At 45.8% G+C, this 21,013-nt stretch overlaps 1 protein-coding gene across 10 annotated transcripts in view; it reads right to left on the reverse strand.

Moving 5' to 3' along the window:
- Positions 1–21,013, reverse strand: part of TP63 (tumor protein p63) — a 174,147-nt gene that overhangs the window by 59,196 nt on the left and 93,938 nt on the right. For 6 of the 10 annotated variants that reach the window (XM_085233225.1, XM_085233224.1, XM_010716747.4 and 3 more), the window contains 2 exons: positions 20,399–20,527; positions 19,969–20,101 (listed from right to left, as the gene is read on the reverse strand). In XM_085233225.1, the coding sequence (XP_085089351.1) occupies positions 19,969–20,101; positions 20,399–20,472 (207 nt within the window). In that variant the 5' untranslated portion in view covers positions 20,473–20,527. Of the gene's footprint in view, positions 1–5,144; positions 5,187–6,036; positions 6,288–16,599; positions 16,639–19,968; positions 20,102–20,398; positions 20,528–21,013 lie in introns of those variants that run through there. The other 4 variants (XM_085233228.1, XM_010716748.4, XM_010716749.4 and 1 more) reach the window with 3 other exon arrangements.

Here is a 21,013-nt window from a genome sequence, read left to right on the forward strand (position 1 = left end):
AAGTTGACTCACTTGGAGAGATCCACTCAAATCCCTAACTACGGATGGACTCAAGTATTACCAACAATCACAGCCTCATTTAGTTGTTAAGGCACTGCTAGCTGATGCAGAGAATCTAGAAAATGTGTGCAACTGAAAAAAAAAAAAAAGCTGAACTTTGACACTCTTGGAAAATAATGTTTTTCCTCTTAATTCCATTTGATACCAAAAGTGACTTGACACTAATCCAGGCCAAGCCACACAAAGTTTGAGCTCACTTCTCCACTAGAGAGGTTGAAGTGGAGCGTTACTGCTGGTATATGAGAAGCTACTCTCCTTTCAGATGATTTATGCAACCTTGCTTTAAAAGAGTTGCACTCATTTTATTGCCTACTCTGCACATTCTCAAGGAGCGTTGGAGACAGTGCCAGAAAAATAACAGGGCTTAATAGTGTCTAGCACAAATCCATCGGTGCAAGAGTTCCTTTCTGAAGCGTTTCCAGATTTTTCAGTGGGAACATTTTGTAAATAGAACTTAAAATTTGCCTTGAGCCAGGCAACACCCACTTTTATTCAGCCCTTCAAGATAATGAAATAAGTAGTTTCTCCACTACCCATAGCCCACATCTTCCCGAGGAAGGAAAGCACAAAATACATGGTTTACAGGAGACACCCTCTCACATCCTATATCCATAGCTTTCCTGCTGTGGATGCAGCATCTTCCCTATGGATCTTGCAGTGCTTCTGAAACATGTAAAATAAGGCCGTGCTAGGAAAAACTCTTCTGCTAGGCATAACTCGGCAGATGCAACCCAAAAGGCTTCCACCAGAAGGGCAAGGATGCATTTGAGAGGCAGACAAAGCTTCCTTTTGTTTTTCTCCATGCTTTTTTTCCTTTCTCCTGTCCCTGAACAATTTCACTTGACTTAAAACCATTACTTATTAATTTTAAAAAGACAAAATGAAAAAGAAAGATACACTCCTAAGGAAGCCATGCAATAGGAGAGAAAAATAGTTGTGCTTGTGGTAGAAGAAATGCAGAGAACCCAGTTGTTAGTGACAAAACAAAACAAGCAAAACCAACAAGAAAACACCTCTCCCCTCTCCCCCCCACAAAAAAAAAGGACTATCACTTATAGTCACCAACTCAAGAAGAAAACCACCCTCGCTTCAATGGCTGCTGCTTAACATTGACTTTTTTCTTTTTACTATAGAAAGCATTTAGAATTGGTTTCTTTCCAAGTGAAGCAAACTAATAACTTGCCAACTGCAAAAATATCTTGCCCAACACTCATCCTCATTTTAAGCAGAGGATTAGAAATTGCATCTCCATTTTACAATCTGATGTCCAGTACCACTGCATTACTGTGCAAACCACAGTATGTTACTGAGCAATAATTTTGCACAGACTACCCTAATTTCTGCAGATGTATCACACAGCACAGTCAGAAGTTGAAGCTGTGCAGACAGAACATCATCAGGTTTCATTTCTGTCTATTAACAAACAATATTATTCAATTATTCCACCCACATACAGTTTCAATCATTCATTTCTGAGCTATACCCTATGAATGTGGAGGGCCAGTCCAGATCCTCTGCCTAAAGCTAGGAGGATTTTTTTTCAAGTAACAGTCCCAATTCACTACCCTACAGAGGATCGTGTCACTTCCACTATCAGTGCAGCTATCACCCAAGCTTTTACGTATCACGTTACAAAACAGAAGACCACCCATGACACGACAAACCTGCTCTGACAGTAAACAATTAGACCCTTGCATAACACAGATTCAGCTCTTGCCCTTCCCTGTGTTTCCTCTGTCAAGTGGTCCTCCTGTTCCAGCAGGGGGATGGGAGCATGTGGCAAGAGACGTATCTCAGCTTCCTGAGACCTCTGGACTGCTTCAGTTTCTTTACTAGAAAACCAGTCACTTCAACTCTCCAAAAAGATAAGGCTACAAGTCTACTTCAGCTTTTCTACTGCAGGGCAAAGCTCTGCAACTGCGGTTTTGAAGCCTCTCCGAGGAAAGGGTTGGCTATACAGGGCCTCTACAACCCCACAGAAGACCTCTGCAGACTAAGATAAGCTACTCATCTCACAAATTAGCACAGAAGACATCACATGACAAAAACTCAGTTCTTTAAGTACAATTACAGCAAAAAGTGAGGGTGAATTGACAAGAAGCATCTTTGTCAGCGTCCAGCTGACAAAAACGTAATCCTCAGTGCACCTCCTTACTTCTTGCTCATAATGAGGGCCTGCACCCAAACTGGCAGGGCGTTAATATAATTTCAATATTCAGAAGCCACTGAAAGGCACGGTGCTCCTACCTGAACCCTCCACTGCTCAGAAAGAAGTTCCCTCCCAGGCACTGGGAGTTAACATCTCCCTAAACAGAGGGAGCTGAACTCCAAGACATCTTCACAAATAGGAGGAGGAAAAAGACAGGTCCCCAGTCTGCAGGAAGGGAGGACAGTGGTTCCCTTGGGAGTGAGCAGGCGGCCTTCTCCCAAAATTCCTTCCTTCACCCTAGGTGTGGAAGAGGGCCACAGAGCAGGATAAGACAGAACAGCGGTGACCAACGCCGCATCTGACAATCAGTCAAGGAAAGCAACACCAGAAGGGCCACAGCTTTGTCCTCCCAGGTGGCTGACAACCAAGTTCAGACAACAAGGGTGGTGAAACTCCAACCACACTTTTACCGCACGCTAAAGTAGGTGATACTCAAAAGCCAGCTATATCTCAATTTCTAAATTCCTTAACCTTAAACTGTTTGCTAAAGCAACATCCCACACCAGTGGATGTTTCTCAGGCCTCACAGAGGTGGCCCAACTCCTTTAGGACATCCTTCCAGACTACCCCACAGACCCACCTAGCTGCTCCTGCAGAAGGAATTCTCACACCCAGGACACTACAGGTCAAACACATGCATTTCAACTATTAGTTCAAGTTTTTATTTATTTAAACACACACTATATGAGATCCATCCTTCTTGAACAGGTTATTCTAACCTTGAATCAAAGATATTTGCAGCAATCCAACTACAGCCTTTTAGACTTCTAGCATGAAGGAATGTTGCCAAAAAGCCATAATAGGAGAGCACTAGAGGTTTTAAAGGTTTTGTGCAAAACTCATTTCCCCATTCCCCTCCCAAAACTATGATAAAAATCTTAACGGAAAGAGATTCTTTAATTTGCCTCTCTTTCACAAAGAGCAGGAAGATCTTGGGGAAGAAGGAGATGATCAAAATTCACAGCACACTTCTTATCAGTGTTGAAGAAGTTACGCTTATTCTTTTGGCAATGCCTTAATTTGATTTCAGCAAACACATTAATCTCTCCAAATCATCATCTCAGTCATATTCCAGAAGAATCAGTCCCAGTGGGATCTCTTTACTGCTCTCATCCTCCCCATTCAGCACCCAGGAAAGGCAGATAAGAGTGGACAGATTTACACACAGAATCATTAAGGTTGGAAAAGACCTCTAGGATTACCTAGTCAAACTTAATAACTACCACCAATATTGCCCACTAAGCCATGCCCTTAAGTACCACATCTAAACATTTCTTGAACACCTCCAAGGACCCTCTTCACGGCGCACAGCCAGTTTACAAGTGCATCACATCTGGGGCACGTCTCCTTGCAGAAGTTTCTGCACAATACCCAGAACTGCCAGATAGAGAAACATGGAAGGAGAGCAATCCAAGACCCCAACATTCCTGTTAACCACCACTTCATCGTCCTGTTACATTCTAGCCATACCACATATCCCTCCTGTTCACATCATCTCCTCCAATATAAGGATCCCCAGAGCCGCCAAGCCCAGCAATCCGCCAACAAAGAGCTCAGTTGCTCTTACAATCAATCCAGATCAAATGCTGGATTGCTTTAAACTGCAAAAAAAAAAAGCTTGGGGCAGGTTCCACCTCCAGTCTTTTGGCCTACAATTGACTCCTCAAACCTTGTTCTCAACTTCCCTTAACCAAATTTTGCCTGCTTAGAATTAACTCCTCATCTCACTGTGGCATTTGACACCATGCTCGCAGGCACAGACCTCACAGGGCCGTGGGCCACAGCACAAGCTTGCTGCCCTGACCACGCAGGCCTGGCCGGGCCTTGCACAAGGCTCAAGCTGCAGGGCAGAGCGGGCAGAGGACAGCACCCGTAAGGAGACGGCGCTGGAGGGCAGCGAGCATCCCAGGCACAGCAGTGTGGAAGAGGGGAAAGGAAGTATGTTTCAGTGGGAGGAAAGCCAATTGTTCTCCATTTTTAAGTCTGATTTCAACAAACTGAAACTCCTACATCCATGCTGCTAGCTAAAGGTAGTTTTTTTTATTTATTTAACTTTCGTGAAAGCCTACATGCTTTTTTCAAGCCTAGGATGAGCAAGGTTCATCAGGACGCATTCTCACAGAGTTCACAGGTCTCCATCTCACTCACAAAGGGTTGCTATAAGGGCTGCTATATCAGTAATAAAGCCAAGTCAGCGCTAATCGCATTTTCCTTCCACAGCGTTCAACGCTTCACTGAATGAACAAAGCCAGCGCATCAAGATCAAATGTAAGAAGGGGAAAAAAAAATATATGAGGAGAGCTAAAGCCTTTTACAAGCCTCTCCTGCTGCTACAGCAAGCGGCATTTAAGCGGAGCACAAATGCTCCCGAGCGCATCGCTTCTGACAGATGAGCCCAGCAAGTCAACCATGGGGACTCCACAGCCCCACCACTGCTATTCAGCGAAAGTTGATCAGATAGCAGGAGACAAATAATGCCAAGCAAACACGCCAAGAAGTGCTCTCTCCCCATTTAAGAGTTTATAATTAACCTGAGAGAAGAAAAAAAAAAATAAAAAAAAAATAGTCACCACATTAGTGTCTTCTGGGCACAAGAGCATACCATGTGTTTGCACACCCTGAAATACAGGAGACTGGAAAACACACAGGTTCCAGTTTATCTGAGTTGCAAACAGCCATCCCAGGTGCGCGAGCCCCAAGTGTACATTTAACAGGCTTTTCCTCGGCAGGTATCACATCCCCTATCTGCGCTCTCCACCGTGCAATTCCTATTTTGTTTTCTTTTCCAAGTGGCTGAGCTTCTGTCTGCTGCAGGTCCCACACCCCATGCCCTCCGCTTGAAGCATTTTCACCAGGAATACACACGCGCACATACACAGAGAAGATTTTGCTGCATCGCCATTCTGACGAGTGTCAACACAGCTGCTGTCTCCACTGGAATGTAAACCAATATTGTTGTTAGATCTGCCTCAACCCCAGGTAACTTCCTCAAAGACTTGCACAGTATGCGGCAATTCACTCAGCTTCTACCTTACAAAAACGCCGATCTAGTGGGCTAAAAAACAAACAAAGAAGTCCGCTGCTGAAGTCTGCGTTCCACTTGCACCCATACAGTGCAACAAGTCACATCCATTGTGTGAGAATTTATCCCCACACAGTGTTTACGGATAACCTGAATAAAGTATCTTGCTGCTGCTTCAAGACAAAAAGCATTAAAAGCACCGCGTAAAGGAGTTATTGGGGTAGACGCTAACGCAACTCCTGCGGCAGAGAACCTCTTCACATATTATTTAAACGTAACCAAAGAATGGAATTAGTGAATTTTTGATTTACTTCCTAAACCCATTTTTAACGATGAGCAGCGATTTTGGCAATAAAAAGACTAGCTAATGAGTTATAATGCACTCAACACAGATACTGCTCATAGTGCTACAGGAATGCAAACTCTACGCACTGCTTACAGTAAACGACTACTCTGTCTTGATTTACCAATGCAAAAAACTATATATATTTTTTTAAATATATATATTTGGTTGATCAAGGCTCCCAAAAGAAATTTGCTGTCACAAATGTAAAGGTTCCAAGTTCATTCTCATTTCAATATCTAGCTCAGCAAACTCTACTTGGCATTTGGAAGGCGCAAAGTTTCGGAAAAATAAATGTATCTTGCATGCCTAACATCAGGACTACAGGGGTGAAAAATTGCACGATTTCGCTAAAAATAAAATATATTAAAAGATATCACAGCTCAAACCTAGGATCCTTACCTCGCTATACTGGGACTGGGCATTGTTTTCCAGGTACAACATGTTAGCAGTCAAATTGATCAATGCTGCTGTTCTTTCTTCTGGCTCCAGGATTTTGACAAACACCTCCCACCCCCTAGAAGACCCTGAAAAGGTATGTGATGCTACTTGGAAGATAACAGGACTCGGAGTGTGCCTCTCTGCATAATTTAAGTTTCCCTTATATACCTAACTATAGGCAAGGAGGAGGAGGTGGGGCTCTCCTGCCTTACCTGTCCAATCTGTCAAAGTGCCACCTGGAGTCCTCCACTCCAATGGAGAGAGGCCTCTCCCAGCTCATTAAGTAGTTAGAATTCCTTATCACCAATCTCTAAAAAGCAAAGGGAAGGAGGGGGAATGACAAAGGGGAAGAAAAAAAAAAAAAAAAAAAAAAGGAAGAAAAGAAAGGAAACTACAACTTTCCCCTGTCACTTTTCCACGAGTTCAGAAACTCAAAATGCAGAGCTGCTCCCAAGCAGCTGCTTTGAAGAGCCTCTATTTATTTATTTTCTTAGAAGACTTTGGAGCTTTCTCAAGGCACAGCCTTGGCTGTGACCAAAGCCCAAACAGCTCGGGAGGACACTGAGATGCATCGCTGGAGACCGGGAGGGCAGCAGCACAGCCAAACCTCTGGCTGCTGTAGCACTCAGCTTTTGGACAAAGCACTCAAGGGGCTTTCTGAGAAGCAATTCTTGCTCCATGCACCATAATTCAGACACATGCTCTGTCATCCACACTCAGGGGACATAGCTGCTCTCTAGCTACATATCTCCCTCCTCTGCAATCACTTCTAATTCCACAGTAAACTTTCAAATCAGAGCGGTTACAAATTAGAAAAGCAACTCATCCAGAGGGACTCATGATTTTGAGTTAACACATGAGAGAAATCGCTGAGTAATCCTCAGCAAAAACCACCCGAACGTTGCACCCACAGCAACTAGAGATTTCAGAAAGACACTTCGGAGCAGGGAAAGCGATCTGCCCGTCTGCTTTACTCTGCGGCACCACAAACCCCCCAGGATCCCACGCCGGCAGCCGTGCAGCAGAGCTGCCGAACCGCCCCGAGCCGCGAGCGGGATCCACCGCTGCCGTCTCTCCCCGCGTGGGATGCGCGGAGAGAACAAAAGGCAGCTCCTCTCCTGTGCTTCGGGAAGAGCGGGGCGAGCTGCAGCCGAAGAGGGGAAACAAAACACCTTTTTAAAGGGGCGGGGAAGGGGGGGAGAGAGAGAGAGAGGAAACCGAGCATCCAGATCAGAGAGCGGCCGCCTGCCCTCCCAGCCTAACGACGGTGCTCCAGGCTTTGAGGACCTGCCGTGAAGCCGACCAGCGGCTAATTGCTAAGTCCCCGCACTGCCGCAGCCGTTCACAATGAAACTGAGCCTCAGTGAGCAAGTGACTCATGGGAGCTGCGTAGGGAGAAGGAAAGTGAGGTCCCTAGCAGAGCTGCAACCCCAGCCCAACCAATACCGGCTGCCAGAGAGCTGCTTCTGCTCTCTGTCACAGCTCCTTTGCCTTCAGGCACCCTTTAACCCCAACGCCTTCGGGCACACGAGGAGGGGACATCAGTGTAAGCAGGCTGCACTGCTGCGAACCTCAGATGCCTGCACCATCACAGGACAGAAGAAGCCACCCCTGGCTTCCTGCCACCCTGAATTAGAGGACACTGAGAACTCCACCAGCTTCTTTTCTTCTGATAAAAATGGGACAAAACCACAGCCAGAAAGGAACCAACACCATACAGCAGAGGATTACAGTGCCTTCTCCATAGTGCAGGAGCTCCTCACCATGCAAAGTGGTGCATCTGTCTCATTTAGCTCTAACCCTGCTAGTATGACATGGCAAATGGCTGCTGGCCACCTGAGCAACAGACTGCAAACGTTTACCATGCATGTTACCCATTCTTTCTTGGAGAGCACAGCACAAGGAGAAGCCCCCAGGAACAGGGATTAGCATGAAACCCTGCCCAGCATCAAAAACCCAGTACAGCTGGAGTCCCACACGTCCTCACTGCTCCTGAACCACAAGCAAAAGCCTGCTGAGCACAGAGCAGGTTTCCAACATCACAGGGACAACTCAAGAGACTGCTGCAGCCCCTTCCTTTCTTCTTCTGTTCACCTTTCCCAGCACTACAGGCTGTTCTCAGTGCGTTTACGTGATCTCACCTGAGATGGGTACAAGGCCAGAAAACCGCATGTGCTAATCTGAAGATATAGGCGAGGTTTGCAGGGAGCAGCCACAGCACCGTTAGCCAGACAGGTCACTTCACAGCACCACTGCAAAGTCTGCAGAGCTGGACGTAAAGCTGCAAGTCACCTTGGAGTTACAGCTGTCTAGCAGTAAGGAAGTGGACTGGCTTGAATGACAGGCCATTCTGACTCCTAAATATTGTCAGGATGTAAGTTTTGATACTGATGTGTGAGTTCAAAAGCTATGAAGGGGAAGCACAGAAGAAGACATACACACATCTCCCAACTTCAGCAAGCCACTGCAAAAAATCTCATTTGCTAGTTGTGCTATGAAACTCAGAAGAACCTCCTTTTCCTCCTGTTCCAAGTCATTAACACAGCAGTGTTGTGTTAAGTATCTGCTATCTTCTGTCCCACAGGTGGCTGGAGGTGGTTGTGGGTGAAGCAACACCCAGATGAACTACATAGAGACGTGTGGAAGTTTATCCAAGGAGATCTGCATGTCAAACACGAGGAGAAATGCATATAGCATGAATAAATTGACATGTCAGCACAAATCCCTGCCCTCTGTACACACAACCCTGACCTAGCTCTGTGGTTCAGAAGCATCAGCCTGTACAATCACCTTGAAGTAGATCCTGGACAAGTGGCCTTCTGCAGATCAGTCATCCCCAGGTGCCACAAAGGAGGTCACTGTCACTCTAGCATAGGTGGCTGGAGGTAACAGCACCCACCAGAGCTCTCAGGCTGCACTCAAGAGACAGCAACCCCCTCAAAATAAAAAACAAAGAAAGAAAAACTCCTTGTATGTTAAAGATCAAAAAACAAGCCAACAATGGTGAGGCAGCATCTCATAGATTCTGTCAGAGGCAATCTTAAATCTCTAAACTGTACACTGCTAAACGAACGTCACAAAGCTAGAAGGACCCTCCTTCAAACTGCACACTCACTTCCCAGCAATGGGATTCATTTATCTGAGCCTTTGGACAGGTCTCCAAGGAAAACACACTCAGTTCTGCTGTGACTGTGATGGCCTAAAGTCATAAGCAAGACAATCCTTGTAGATAGAGGTTGTAACTTATTGCACCAATCACCTTAATCAAAGAAAGCAAACCATCTGAGACAAAGACCTTCATTCTGCGTGCTAAGATATATTATTTCTACTCACATTGCAATAAGGTTTAACTTTATTCTCTTAGTCCAATGAGCTTCCCTCAATCCTTCCTCTCCTACAAAAAGAAATTAGAAAATAAAGAAATCAATCCAGAGCATTGGGTTTTGCAAAGCCTGCTGCTCAAGCTTTGCTTAGCTCACTGAACTGAGACAAGCAAAGCAGCTCAGCCTTGGGAAGGGAAATCTCTCTTGCCTTTATTTAAAAGTTACCTCCAATACTCTAGGAAGCCAAAAATAATCATTGCCAGTTAGATCTGAAAGTTTTGAGTGCAACCCTCCCAGATCTGACTCCGTTGCTCCAGAAAGCCTCTGGCAATGCTTTGCAGCTCCCGCTGGTGTGCTGAAAAGTAAAGTAAGGCAAAAACGAGACCCCTAGGTTTCCAGAATGAGGCATCAGCCAAGTCAAATCATCAAGATTTTGGGTTTTTTTTTTTTTTTTTTTGTTTTTTTTTAAATGCAATTTACTTTCTGCATGCTCTTACCTGGTCCATGCCAGCATCTCTGCCTGGTACCATGAGCAAGTCATCAATAAGCCTTCCTGAATGCAAGGTAACCGTACTAAATAACGACAATTTAAAATACCATTGCCACAAGTCTTTAATTGTAGCATTAACTGGAGATTGAGTAAGTTCTTGGAGAGGAGGGGGGATACACAAACCTGCCTGCTTATTAGGTGGCTCATGCAGAATTTCTTGCACATCAAAGGGAATAACTCTGCTCAGACCTCTCCGCTCTGTTGTAAAAATAGCAGCTGGATCAACCGCGTCACCACGACTGTGACATCCACTCAGCTCAGAAATGTTTACAAATTAAGACTGAGATAACAGGAGGAGGAGGAAAAAATAGAATGTGTTTCCCCCCCTTTAATCTGAATAACTGCTGAATGCTCAAAACTGAGCTTCTGCCAATTAGCTTTGGGAGCTTTTCCAGTGAAGACTTTATGGGGACACACACACACACGTGACAAACCATAACAGCAGGCAAAAAACAGAAATCACCCTTCCTTCCCAAATACCAGCGCAGAGGTATCAGCTGGTCTTCATTGCTCAAACCAAGAGAAGAGGTGAGGAAGGAAAAAAACTGCGTACTGAAACAGGGACTTTCCCCTTTAAGAAGTGTTATGGCAAACAAAATACAGAAGAAAAAACCCCAAGAGATGTTGCTGATCCTGCCCACCATCAATCAGAGCAAGTGGACATGGCCTCATCCACAGCCATCGAGCTACAAGCATACCCTGATCACACTCACTATTCCAGAATCCTCTATTCCAAAGACTTCCAACTGCATTTTTCCCCATTTTGCAATGCAGGGAAAAGACACTGACTTGCCTCGGGCAGGAGAGGAGCCCTGCTCCTGGTCTGCCTGAAGCACAGATCAGCTTCTCTCTTCCCAAAGGAGCGTGCCCTCCCCAAGGCAATCGGCTGTCACAACAGGTCTGCCCTCCGACCCTGGGTAAACATCTGCGCACGCTGCTTATTTGAGCTCCTATAGCCTCGTTATCTCTCCAGAACACCCTCAGGGCTAATTAGAGAGTTAATGACATCACATCAAGAGATAACGCTATGTGAGGGGAGCAGGGAGAGGGAAGGTGGAAAGGAATTGTGAAACAAAACCAGTTCTCCTCACAACCGCGGTGCAATATTGGTTTAGGAAGGACACACGCAGCCCCCAGGGACTCTGCCTCTGGGCTGCTGAGCTCCATTTAATAAAGCAGCAAAGCCACTCCTCTGGAAAGATTCAGTTTCCAGCCAAGATGATGCAAGGTCTCCACATCTTCCTCTACCAGCTGCACAATCCAACTTCCCCAATCCTATCTCCTGCTCCTATGGATAGAAGATATTCCCACCAAGCAGACTTGCCTCCCAAAGCTGGAGTACAATGCAAGGTGGAAATCAAGCAAGATAATTTATTAATCAAAAAGCTTTCTGTTTTAATGCTGATTCTCCAGTTTTTTCCTCACATTTTGGTACCTTAAAAACTCTTTGAAGACGAGTTGCTTTTTGCTAAAAATGCTCAGGAATGAAAGTTAACAACCTCCTGCAGAAAGAAACATTTCTAGGGCAGCTGATGAGCCTGCAAACCCACTGGCCAGAACTGACATTTGTTCACTGGTAGGTACAAAACTAAGGGTTAGCAGACATTTGATAATCTGGTCATGGCTCCATGTTCAAGTCTCTGCCATCAGTAATACTTGCCTGAGTGACAGCAATCAGTGTTCAAGCTGCATTTTTGCTCAATCTTTGTGCATTCCCTTTCCCATCAAAGAAAATTACGCAAAAATTAAGTTACTCAAGAAAATTAAATGAAGTTACAGACAGATATTTAAGTCTCAAGCAGCAAAACCAACCCCATTCATCCAACTGGAAGAAGATGTGGGTGCAGCACAAACCTGCATCTCGGCATGGGACAGAGCACTCTGGCTGGGGACAGGGAAAAAAAAACAAAACAGGAGATAGTGACAGATTAGGGAGTTTTTGTTTTTAGTTAGGAGAGAAGCAACTGTTGACAGATCATGTTTGTTCTTGCTCAAACAGCTGAAGGGAAAGTGTTGTTCTTCCCTTATCTTGTATAAACTACAGATCACACACAGGAAATGCACAACTGTTAACAAACACAAACCACAGCAGTTCTTTACAGCCAGTCCCAACACCTTGCCAGTTTTCTCCCCCATCCCTTGTACAATAACCTAATGTTTAAGGAGTCATCAGGCTACAATAATTTGAAATTGGTCTGCAAACCCTCTGCTTAAGCCCAGGCGCTGCAGCCACCGATGGCCAGCATCAGCCACCAATGCTGGCCATAGGAGTTTATCACTCCACATTTGGGCTAATCAGCTCTTAGCTCCTGTTGAAGGACACACGAGCACTGCTGCAGCCCTCCCAGCCAGGGAGCTGCTTGTTCCTTATGTTTCCCATGCAGAAGAATTCAATTTTAGTGTCTCAATCTGTGCCCAAGTACCCCCTGCATACTCTCATACCCCACATCTGCCACTGGTATATGAACACTTATAGTGAATGGCCATAGATATCTGGCCAGCAAGGCTCCCCAGAAGAATTATCATTACTCTCGTTTCAGACTTGTTTAATCCAGCCTGGAAACTACAGAGAGGTCCACCTTGCCCAGCTGTGTCTAGAGAAAGAAGGGTAGTCTGGAGTTACCTTTCCCTTCTGTTTAAACAGACTGGAGACAAATTCATGTTTTAGAGATGACAGTTACATTCATTACCAAAAACTCCTTTGATCTTTCATTAACCTCTGCAAATTCAGATGCTGATTAGCAAAGAGCCTGTTCAGCTGTGAGTGAACTTAACCCAGGCCAAAAGGCACTCCTTAATCTATGCTTCACAGACACTGATTTAATTTTCCGTGACTGCCTGACAATTCACTCATTAATTTAAATGCTATCAAATCAATGACACTGAGGTGAGAAGCAGCACGGAGGTGCTCGGAGGAAAACATTACCTCGCTCGCAAGTCTCATCACAGAGTAGTGGAGGAAAAGTAATAGTCATTAACAGAACTGCAGGAAGAATCTGTAGAACCACAAAGCAACACATAGGAAAACACTGGATGCACCAGGCTTCCTTCAAAGCAGGAATCCTAATTAATGCAAGAGAAGTCTTTAAAACCAGAAATTACACCCCATACCGCACAGTCACTTTGGGAAGGGAAACGATGCTCCGAAAGAGCATCCCATGAACCTCCAGCCCACGCACAGTGCCAAATTGGCACGGGCAGTGCTGCAGCTTCACAACAGGACTGTAATGTGCCTTCCTTCCATCCATCCATCCCACCTCACAAGAAGGGGTTCCACAAAGTTCTGCAAGGTCTTCATTTGGCTGGAGGTGAACAGCTCAATTCACCACCCTCTTTTCAGGTAGCAAGGTAGAAGTGCCTTATTTTCCTCCTTCCATTCATTTGATGGAAAAAAAAAACAACCCAGTTCAGATGAACATGAAATGTGGGAGTGGTCACTCCACCTCTGTTGGTATTCAGCTGCTTTCCATGGATTGATGGAATGCCAGCTGTCCACAGCTGCCCAAGTGATTGGCTGCTTCTGGCTCTAACACAATCAAAATAATAAATAAACCTGGAAATACATTTATAGCTTAAAAAAAAGGGGGGATCCTATCAACTAGATAGAGACTTGTGCTGCAAAGTTCCCAGCATGATAGCATAAACTTAAGCTTGCTCTGGAGGCAAGAAGTGCCTGCGGTCTGTTGTTCTAAGATCAAGATCCTTTTTAATTAAGCATTTCTGCAGAGCTTTTAAAGATGTAAAGTAAGCAGTAGCACGTCACTGCTCCATACCTACGCAAGGCGCACGTGCAGCACCATGGAAACATTTGGAGGCAGGCCTAGCTGCTCAGGAAAGACATCTTCTGAAGCGACTGCTTCTTTTATTCCGTGGTATTTGCACGTAGACAGCTGACAGGATTTGCAGTTGCAACACTCTTCCACTTCAACCGCTGCCTGCGAGGGGAGCTGGGGATTTAAAACCAGCCCTGCTGAGGAGCCACTGCAGCCCCTTACACTATGGCACGCTGCAGAGCACCCCGCCTCGCATGACTCATTCCCAGCAGAGCAGGCTTGTGCTTTTTAACTTAAAATGAGTTTATTCCCTCCCAAACTGAATGCAAAGCAATGTAGAGTGTAGAAATATTTAAAGGAATTGTAAATACGCTTCCAAAATGGTCTGTATCAGAGCAGGCACCACTCAGCTTGTTTTCTCCAATACCATGAAGAACTGAGGGAAGCGGCATTAAAAAAAGATATGCTTAGCGTCACCATGCTCATTAACTGGTTGCATTCCTACAAAAAGAAACGCAGCCAGAACCAGAGCAAAGCAGTGCATGTAAGGGAGCCATTAAAAAATTACTGCAAAGAAATGGGAATATTTCAGAGCACTACAACACAAACAATAAGAGAAGTCACCACAGGCCTCGTTTTGCTCAAATTGAATGCACGGGTGCATTCTCTAGATGCATCCATTATCTGAATGAATTGGTCAGTTCTGGGTTTAGATCTACCACCTTCAGTGTGACAACCACACTATCTGGATGAACCCCATGCTGCACAAGATTAAGTATTCAGCAGTGTCACAAAACCAAATCTAAATTAGGAGAGTCTGGGAGTTCAACTGCAAACGAGATGTGCTAGAGGGAAACTTCCAACAGCATAATGCATTTGCTCATTATGGAAATGCCTCTGCATAATCTCAGCTTTCTTCGCACAGCTATGGAACAAATAAATACCCACACAGAAGAGAAACTTGGCAGACCTCAAACTCTCTCAAGCACAAACCAGACTGTAATAAAAGCTTTAATCATGAATCTGTGCTGTACAAAAGTCGTCCTTTCCCTTCTATGGTCAACCTGGGAACACTTAGGTATGGAAACAGATAGCCACACAACACACTTTGCTTCATCTACTTATCAGATCAGCCTTATCAACCAGGTGCAAAACCATTTCCCAACAAAATTCAGGGCTGCAGCACCTGCCAGAACCCTGGGAAGTACACATGACATGCTGCCAGCCTCTGCACAGAGTGCTGCACAGACAAACTTCCTGCACCACGCAGCCATACCGTGCCTGCTCCCTGCCTGCTGTTGAAGCACAGAGACATCCTCCTCATTTCAGTCTCACCATCCTGTCATTACCTTCCATTCTCTTCCTCAATTATTACCTTCCAAGTAGCAGAGCTCACTTTTTCTGACCCAGCAAAACACTTTAAAGTAAGCAATTAAACTAACAGAGATCAGAGCCTGCCCATTAATATTAAAGCACTAGATAGGATGCAACAGACACTATAAATTCTTCTGGACATAGGGTCAATTTTGTTTGTCTGTCTAGTGCATTCTTGCTCATAACAAACAGATCCTGATCTATCCTAATCAGTTGATAGGCTCTTAAGTAGCCAGGAATTTAGCGTATGGCCACCAAATATAAATTACTGAGCTATTTCATACAATGGTAGAAGTTAAGAGTATGCCATAGAGAACCACCAGCTACCCAAGGGCCTCAGCCCCATTGCTCTCCAGCTGCCCTGCACAAGCTGATTAGGGTGGCTCCTCCAAAAGCCTACAGCAGGTTGAAGGTAACTAGAAAAAGGTCTCCTGCTCCCCATCAAATACCAACACAGATCTGCAGTGTGAGGACCGAGGCTGAGAGCACTGACACATCTGTGCCCTACACAGGCTGCATCCTGCCTCTCCCACAGCCCATTTTTTCCTCCATCTAGGCCTGGGCAGCAAGGTTACAGAACTTAAAGCACACTTTGCACTTCCAAAACTTCTAAACTCACCAGGCCTGGAACACCCAGTGCCTGAGCTGCAGACTCAAACCCCAAACACCTCCTTGACTGAAGTGCACACATCACTAGTCCTGCAGTGGGAGCACAGCGGTGCCTAACCAAGGCAAAGCAGACACCCATGACAGCAGGTGAGGAAGGACATGAAAATAAAAGCAAGGAATTCTCTCCCCCTTTTGCAGGGAGGGACAGATAGATACAGGTTAAGAAAACTCTGACCAAAGCAACTGTCTGCAAAAAAAGCATTCCACTGAACTGGTTAGACAAGGGGCTGAGGAGGACGGCTTGCTCAGGGGCACGAAAGGAAGGTATGTACCTGGGGGAGGGGGGCCAAGCTGCTCCATCACTCAGGACAGCACGCCTGCTCCCATCAGTGAGGGCCCTCAGGGTCCCTATACCCCTCCACATGCTGCTGGGATGGGGCAGGACAACAGGAGATCTCCAGGCTCTGCAAGCCCCACAGATCACACTTTTTCAGGAAACCTCCTGCTAAAGTTGTTAGCCCAGAGTAGCTTTGCTTGGCTCTAGCTAGCATCCCTTAACACTGCTGACTTAAAAGGACTTCTGAGGGGTCAAGGAACATCAAGAGGGCTCCAGGGCAGTGGAGGGGTTACTGCCCTGCCACACACTCATTCCTTGAGGAGCCCTCAGACCCCTTCCCCCACAGCTCCAGGGAGTTCCATCAGTCAGAAGAAATCTGTTTTTCATACATCATCTGGCTTCCAGCACCATAGGAGACACCTTAGAGGCACCATCCCTCTGCAACACAGGGAGCCGGCCATCACCCCACCACAGGCCCCACAGTCACAAGCTCCATTCTAGGCCATGAAGGAGATCAGGGAGCAACTCAGAGGCTCATAGGATGCACATACCACTTACCTTTTTGAGTGCCTGCAGCTCCATGCCACACCAGGGCCATGGCAGATTCTAAATGCTCTCTGTGCCTATAGGGACCACCAGCCTTTCTACTCTGCTATATGGGAAGGTAGATGTCTGCTGGGGCTTCCCAGCCTGCTTGTGGTTAAGGCTATGGGAGAGAAAGAGGCACAGCCAGCAGCCTCACAGACAGGCATCCTGAAACCAGCTGCACAGGACATTGTGAAAGAGCTGGTCACAAGGCACGAGACAAGGGGAAGGCTGCTGACTGTTTAATTTCACACCAGACCCACAAATTATCTTCCTGTCCCCCCCAGCTCATCTCACCCCAAGGTAATGCCAACTGCCAGTTTCTCCCACTCCTTTCTTCCACAGAATGCAGGAAGAATATTTCTTCCTTAAAAAGAAAGAGTATGAGAACTGCAAGGTCACAGATCAGCAACAGATGTGATCATAGCTCAGACATAAGGGGTTCCTTTGTAACCACCTTCTCCATCAGCTCTCTCCCAAGAGAGAGTTGCTCTTAAGAAGAAATGGATGCAACTGGTGGCTGTTCAGCAGCCATGCTTATTTATCAGCCCACTAGTGGGACAGTTTCTTGGGGCAATTATTCTGAACACTGATGGCCATTCTCCCCTACCAGTTCCGTTGCTTGCAGGCAGCTGTACCAAAACCAAAATAAAATCACAGCTCTTGCCAGCTAAACTCTTAGGACCAAGGATGATCATCTTTTAAGGGTGGAAGTTTCATTTTTCAGCCATAAGTTGCATGAAAGCACAAAGCTTATTTCAAACCTCAATTGGGATCACCTTAAAGTCCTCAGAAGGACAATTGCTTTGAGTAAACCAGTCTCATTCACTATGAATCTTTTTAAATCTCACATGGTGGTACATTGCAGAGACAAGCTGGCCTCGCTCTTTTCTAGAGACAAATTTAATAATGAAAAGCACTCTGCCTTGATCTCACTGTTCATCTCTCAGGGCCCCTCTGTTTCTGCTGCATTCCTTTGTGTTTATCTGCCCTCTTCGACTCCTTGCCTGCAATCAGCTGCGTGCAGCACCTCGTGTCTAGGAGTGACATGGCTGAGGTTACAGAGAGACAGGTGCAAGGGGAGCTCTTGCCCCGAAGCTATCCAAAGGAAAAGAGAAGCTGGAGGGGAAGAGGGTTGTAAGGTATTTCAGATTAAAGCCGACAAACAGCAAACACCTTGCCTGAGGCTACACATTCTCTGCCAGTGCAAGCTGCAAGCCCCAGAAACAGCAAAGCAAACACAGACTTCTCTGCAAGGGGGAGTTGTCACCTGTCAGGGATGTTTGCAAATTTATAGGGAGGTGGTGGTGGTGCTAAGGGGAGTAAAAAGAGCTTTCCTCCTTTTAAAAGACAGGCTGTTTGCACAGGTTTGCAATGCATATTTCGCTTTGTGAAGGCTTTTGTGCAGCACTCAACTAAGCAAAGGTTCTGTCTTCCAGTGAAGGCAAACTGGAACATTTATTAATGAACATGGGGACACCCAGACTCAAGCAGTGTCTGAGCTATTGCTTAACAGTAAAGGCAGGGATAGGATGGAATTTCCCCATTCCCCCCTCTGGCTGATCACTGGGGTGAAAAACACTTAAAGATGTTACCATGCATCTTGGCCTCTTCAGAGATGCCTCCTGGAAGGCTGGCATCATAAGCAAGAAATAATTTTACAGCTAAAGCTGCCTGCCCTGCTTTCCCAGCCCCAGAACTGACTCCAACAGTGGTCAGAGAGGACAAGAAGGGATTTTCCACTGATGTTTCACTGCACCACAGACAGGAGAGGGAGACTTTAAACAACAGCTCCAAGACAGCCTGGCAGCTGCTGCTGTGCACTGCTGACAGCTCAGAGGAGCCAGAGATATAAAGGCTTTGCTAGTACTCAACACAGCAAGTCCAGGTGTAGACATGGAAGGTGCAAAGCCACTTTAAAGTACCAGGGATTGTTATACATGGGGGCATAATTAGTTCAAATAGAGCACTACCAGCCCAATTTGAAAAGCAGATATCCCCTCTTAAACACAGAAAGTCTCTTGAACAAGCTGAAGAGAGAAATGCCATTTTACTGGAGCTTTAGTAGGGCAACAAGGAAATTTGAGAAGTATCCTTTCAGACTCTCATTGCAGGCTTGCACACTCAGTGCTGCCCCTCTGAGCCCACCCCAAATCAAGAGATAACCAGACAAATTAGCTGTCTGTCAAATGGCTGGAGTAGCTGCTTCACATTAGCTACACAGACACCCAACCTAAAAATGGCCTTCTCACCCTTTACAGTTCCACAAGGAAAGTGGAACACACCACCCTGTCCTGTTTCAGCAGTCACATCAGGCAGGCAGAAAGAGGTCAAACCTCCTGGTACCCAGCAGTGCAGTCCATGTGACCTAGGAGATCTGCACCCACCTGTAGATGCAAACCTCTGGGTTTTGGTCCGACCAACACCAGTGCTGCAAACATACCATGGCTGAACACAAAAGACATTTGTTGATTAGCTAGGAAATTAAACTGTAGTTTCTCAGGACAAAAGTACAGAGGAACAAGAACATTTAGAAAGCAACTGACTCCAAAGCACATAGGATTTTTGCCCTGAAGTATGTAAGGCCCAGGAAAGTGTTAACAAATAGCTCAGACTCCTGACACACCACCTGCTCCAGCCTGCAAGAGCAGCACCTGGCTTCTTCACCAGAGCTATTGGTAAGAAGGAACTGGCCACTCTGTGCCAAAGGCACACACCAGGGTTTGATACACATTCCAGTCTGAAAGGATACTGGCAAGACACCCACAGCTAAGAATGTGGAAAAACATGGGGAGAAAAAAAAAACAAAACAACCATGATCTGAAAGCAAGTTTTCATTCATATCTGGTCTTCAAGCCAGTTAAGAACATTCTCAAGCTTTAGCACTCAGAATTATTTTAATATTCAGGCCACAAAACCAAGTCCTAAGCAAGGAGAGAGCAGGGACAGCTATGTATCTGGACAAGCAGAAGAGACGGCTCTTCCACATGTTTACCTGCCTCATCCCTTCGCTGCCCTTGTTTTAGCAGGAGAGGAGGAGCTGGTGAAGAGCGAACCTGTTCCCTATCGCAGCCCCAAAGACAAAAAAGGACTCTCTCAGCATCACAGCTAGCCACAAGCACCGATATCACAGCTTGTCACCACCACAGTCACCTGGTAGAGCCACACTCCCAAACAGCTTCCATGGGCAGAAGACAACAGAAAGTGAGAACTTCCTCAAACACAGAGGGCAGCCACAGAACTACCAGGAAGGGGAAAAGAATCTCAGAGCAATGCAGCAGGAATGGCTTCTGCAAAGAATCATGTTCCTCTAGGGTTAAAGACATCCTTCTCGCTACTCACCCACATTGGGTCAGTCAGCTCCGTATCCTGCAGACGGACACAATCCATGCTGATCTCTATCTTGTTTGTAGGGCCATTTTCAGATGGGTCATCAATGAAGTTCAAATCAATTGGCTGAACCGAGCATATTGGCCTACAAGGAACAAAGCAGTGTAGTTAAAATGGGCCAAATCCCATTCCCCTCAACTCCCTGTGTGTCAGGGTGTTCCCCAGGACTTGGGTGCCACCATTAAACCAGTCTCAGGATCAATTAAGCAGTTCCCAGTGAGAACCCACTCCACCACCCTCCATGCTAGCAACAGTCCCTGAGCAGGGCTGGACCTGGAGGTACAGAAAACTGAAATCCCAACACCACCCCAGACAACAAAACTGCAGGGGTGTCTTGCTCCTAAACACCTTCTTCCATAGGTCCCACTGAAGGGCAACTTACTGTTCCAGGAAGTCCCAGATATGCTGGATCACCTCTGGGCTGAGGAACTCCCTGGGCTGCGAGCTCTGGGACATGGCTGAGCGGTAGTAACTCTCCTTCCAGGAGAAGTGGCTCGGAGTTTCTACGAACCTTACGAAAGAAAAGCAGAAAAAAAGAAAGAAAAGAGAAAACACACAAAGATATGTTGAATGCAAGATTCCAACTTGATGAAAACCCATAAATAGAAGCTATTGTGTGAAAAAGGAGACACACTGAATGCCTGTAACATTCACAGCTGTACAACACACATTCCACACTGCTGCAGATGCTGTATTTAGACAGCAGAGAATTCAACTACTCTTCTAAATAAGTTAAATACATCTCAGTGTCTATTGGAATGATGCATCATAAGGAATCCCAGAGAAAGTAGAAACCTCTCCGTTTTGCTCCTGGAACTTCTCACAAAGAGCAGGGAATTTTGTGCAGCAGGTATAGGGTACCTAAATGGTGCACAACTCCCCTCTCTGCACTGCACAACCTAAAGCGATTAGGTGACTCCATCTACATCTGCAGCTCAAGTCTTGAACTAAACCATACTAAAAAACAAGATAACTACTTTTCCTTTTAATCAAGGAG

Source organism: Meleagris gallopavo, chromosome 11, assembly GCF_905368555.1.
Source record: "Meleagris gallopavo chromosome 11, MGAL_WU_HG_1.1, whole genome shotgun sequence".
In the NCBI taxonomy this organism is placed as follows: domain Eukaryota; kingdom Metazoa; phylum Chordata; class Aves; order Galliformes; family Phasianidae; genus Meleagris; species Meleagris gallopavo.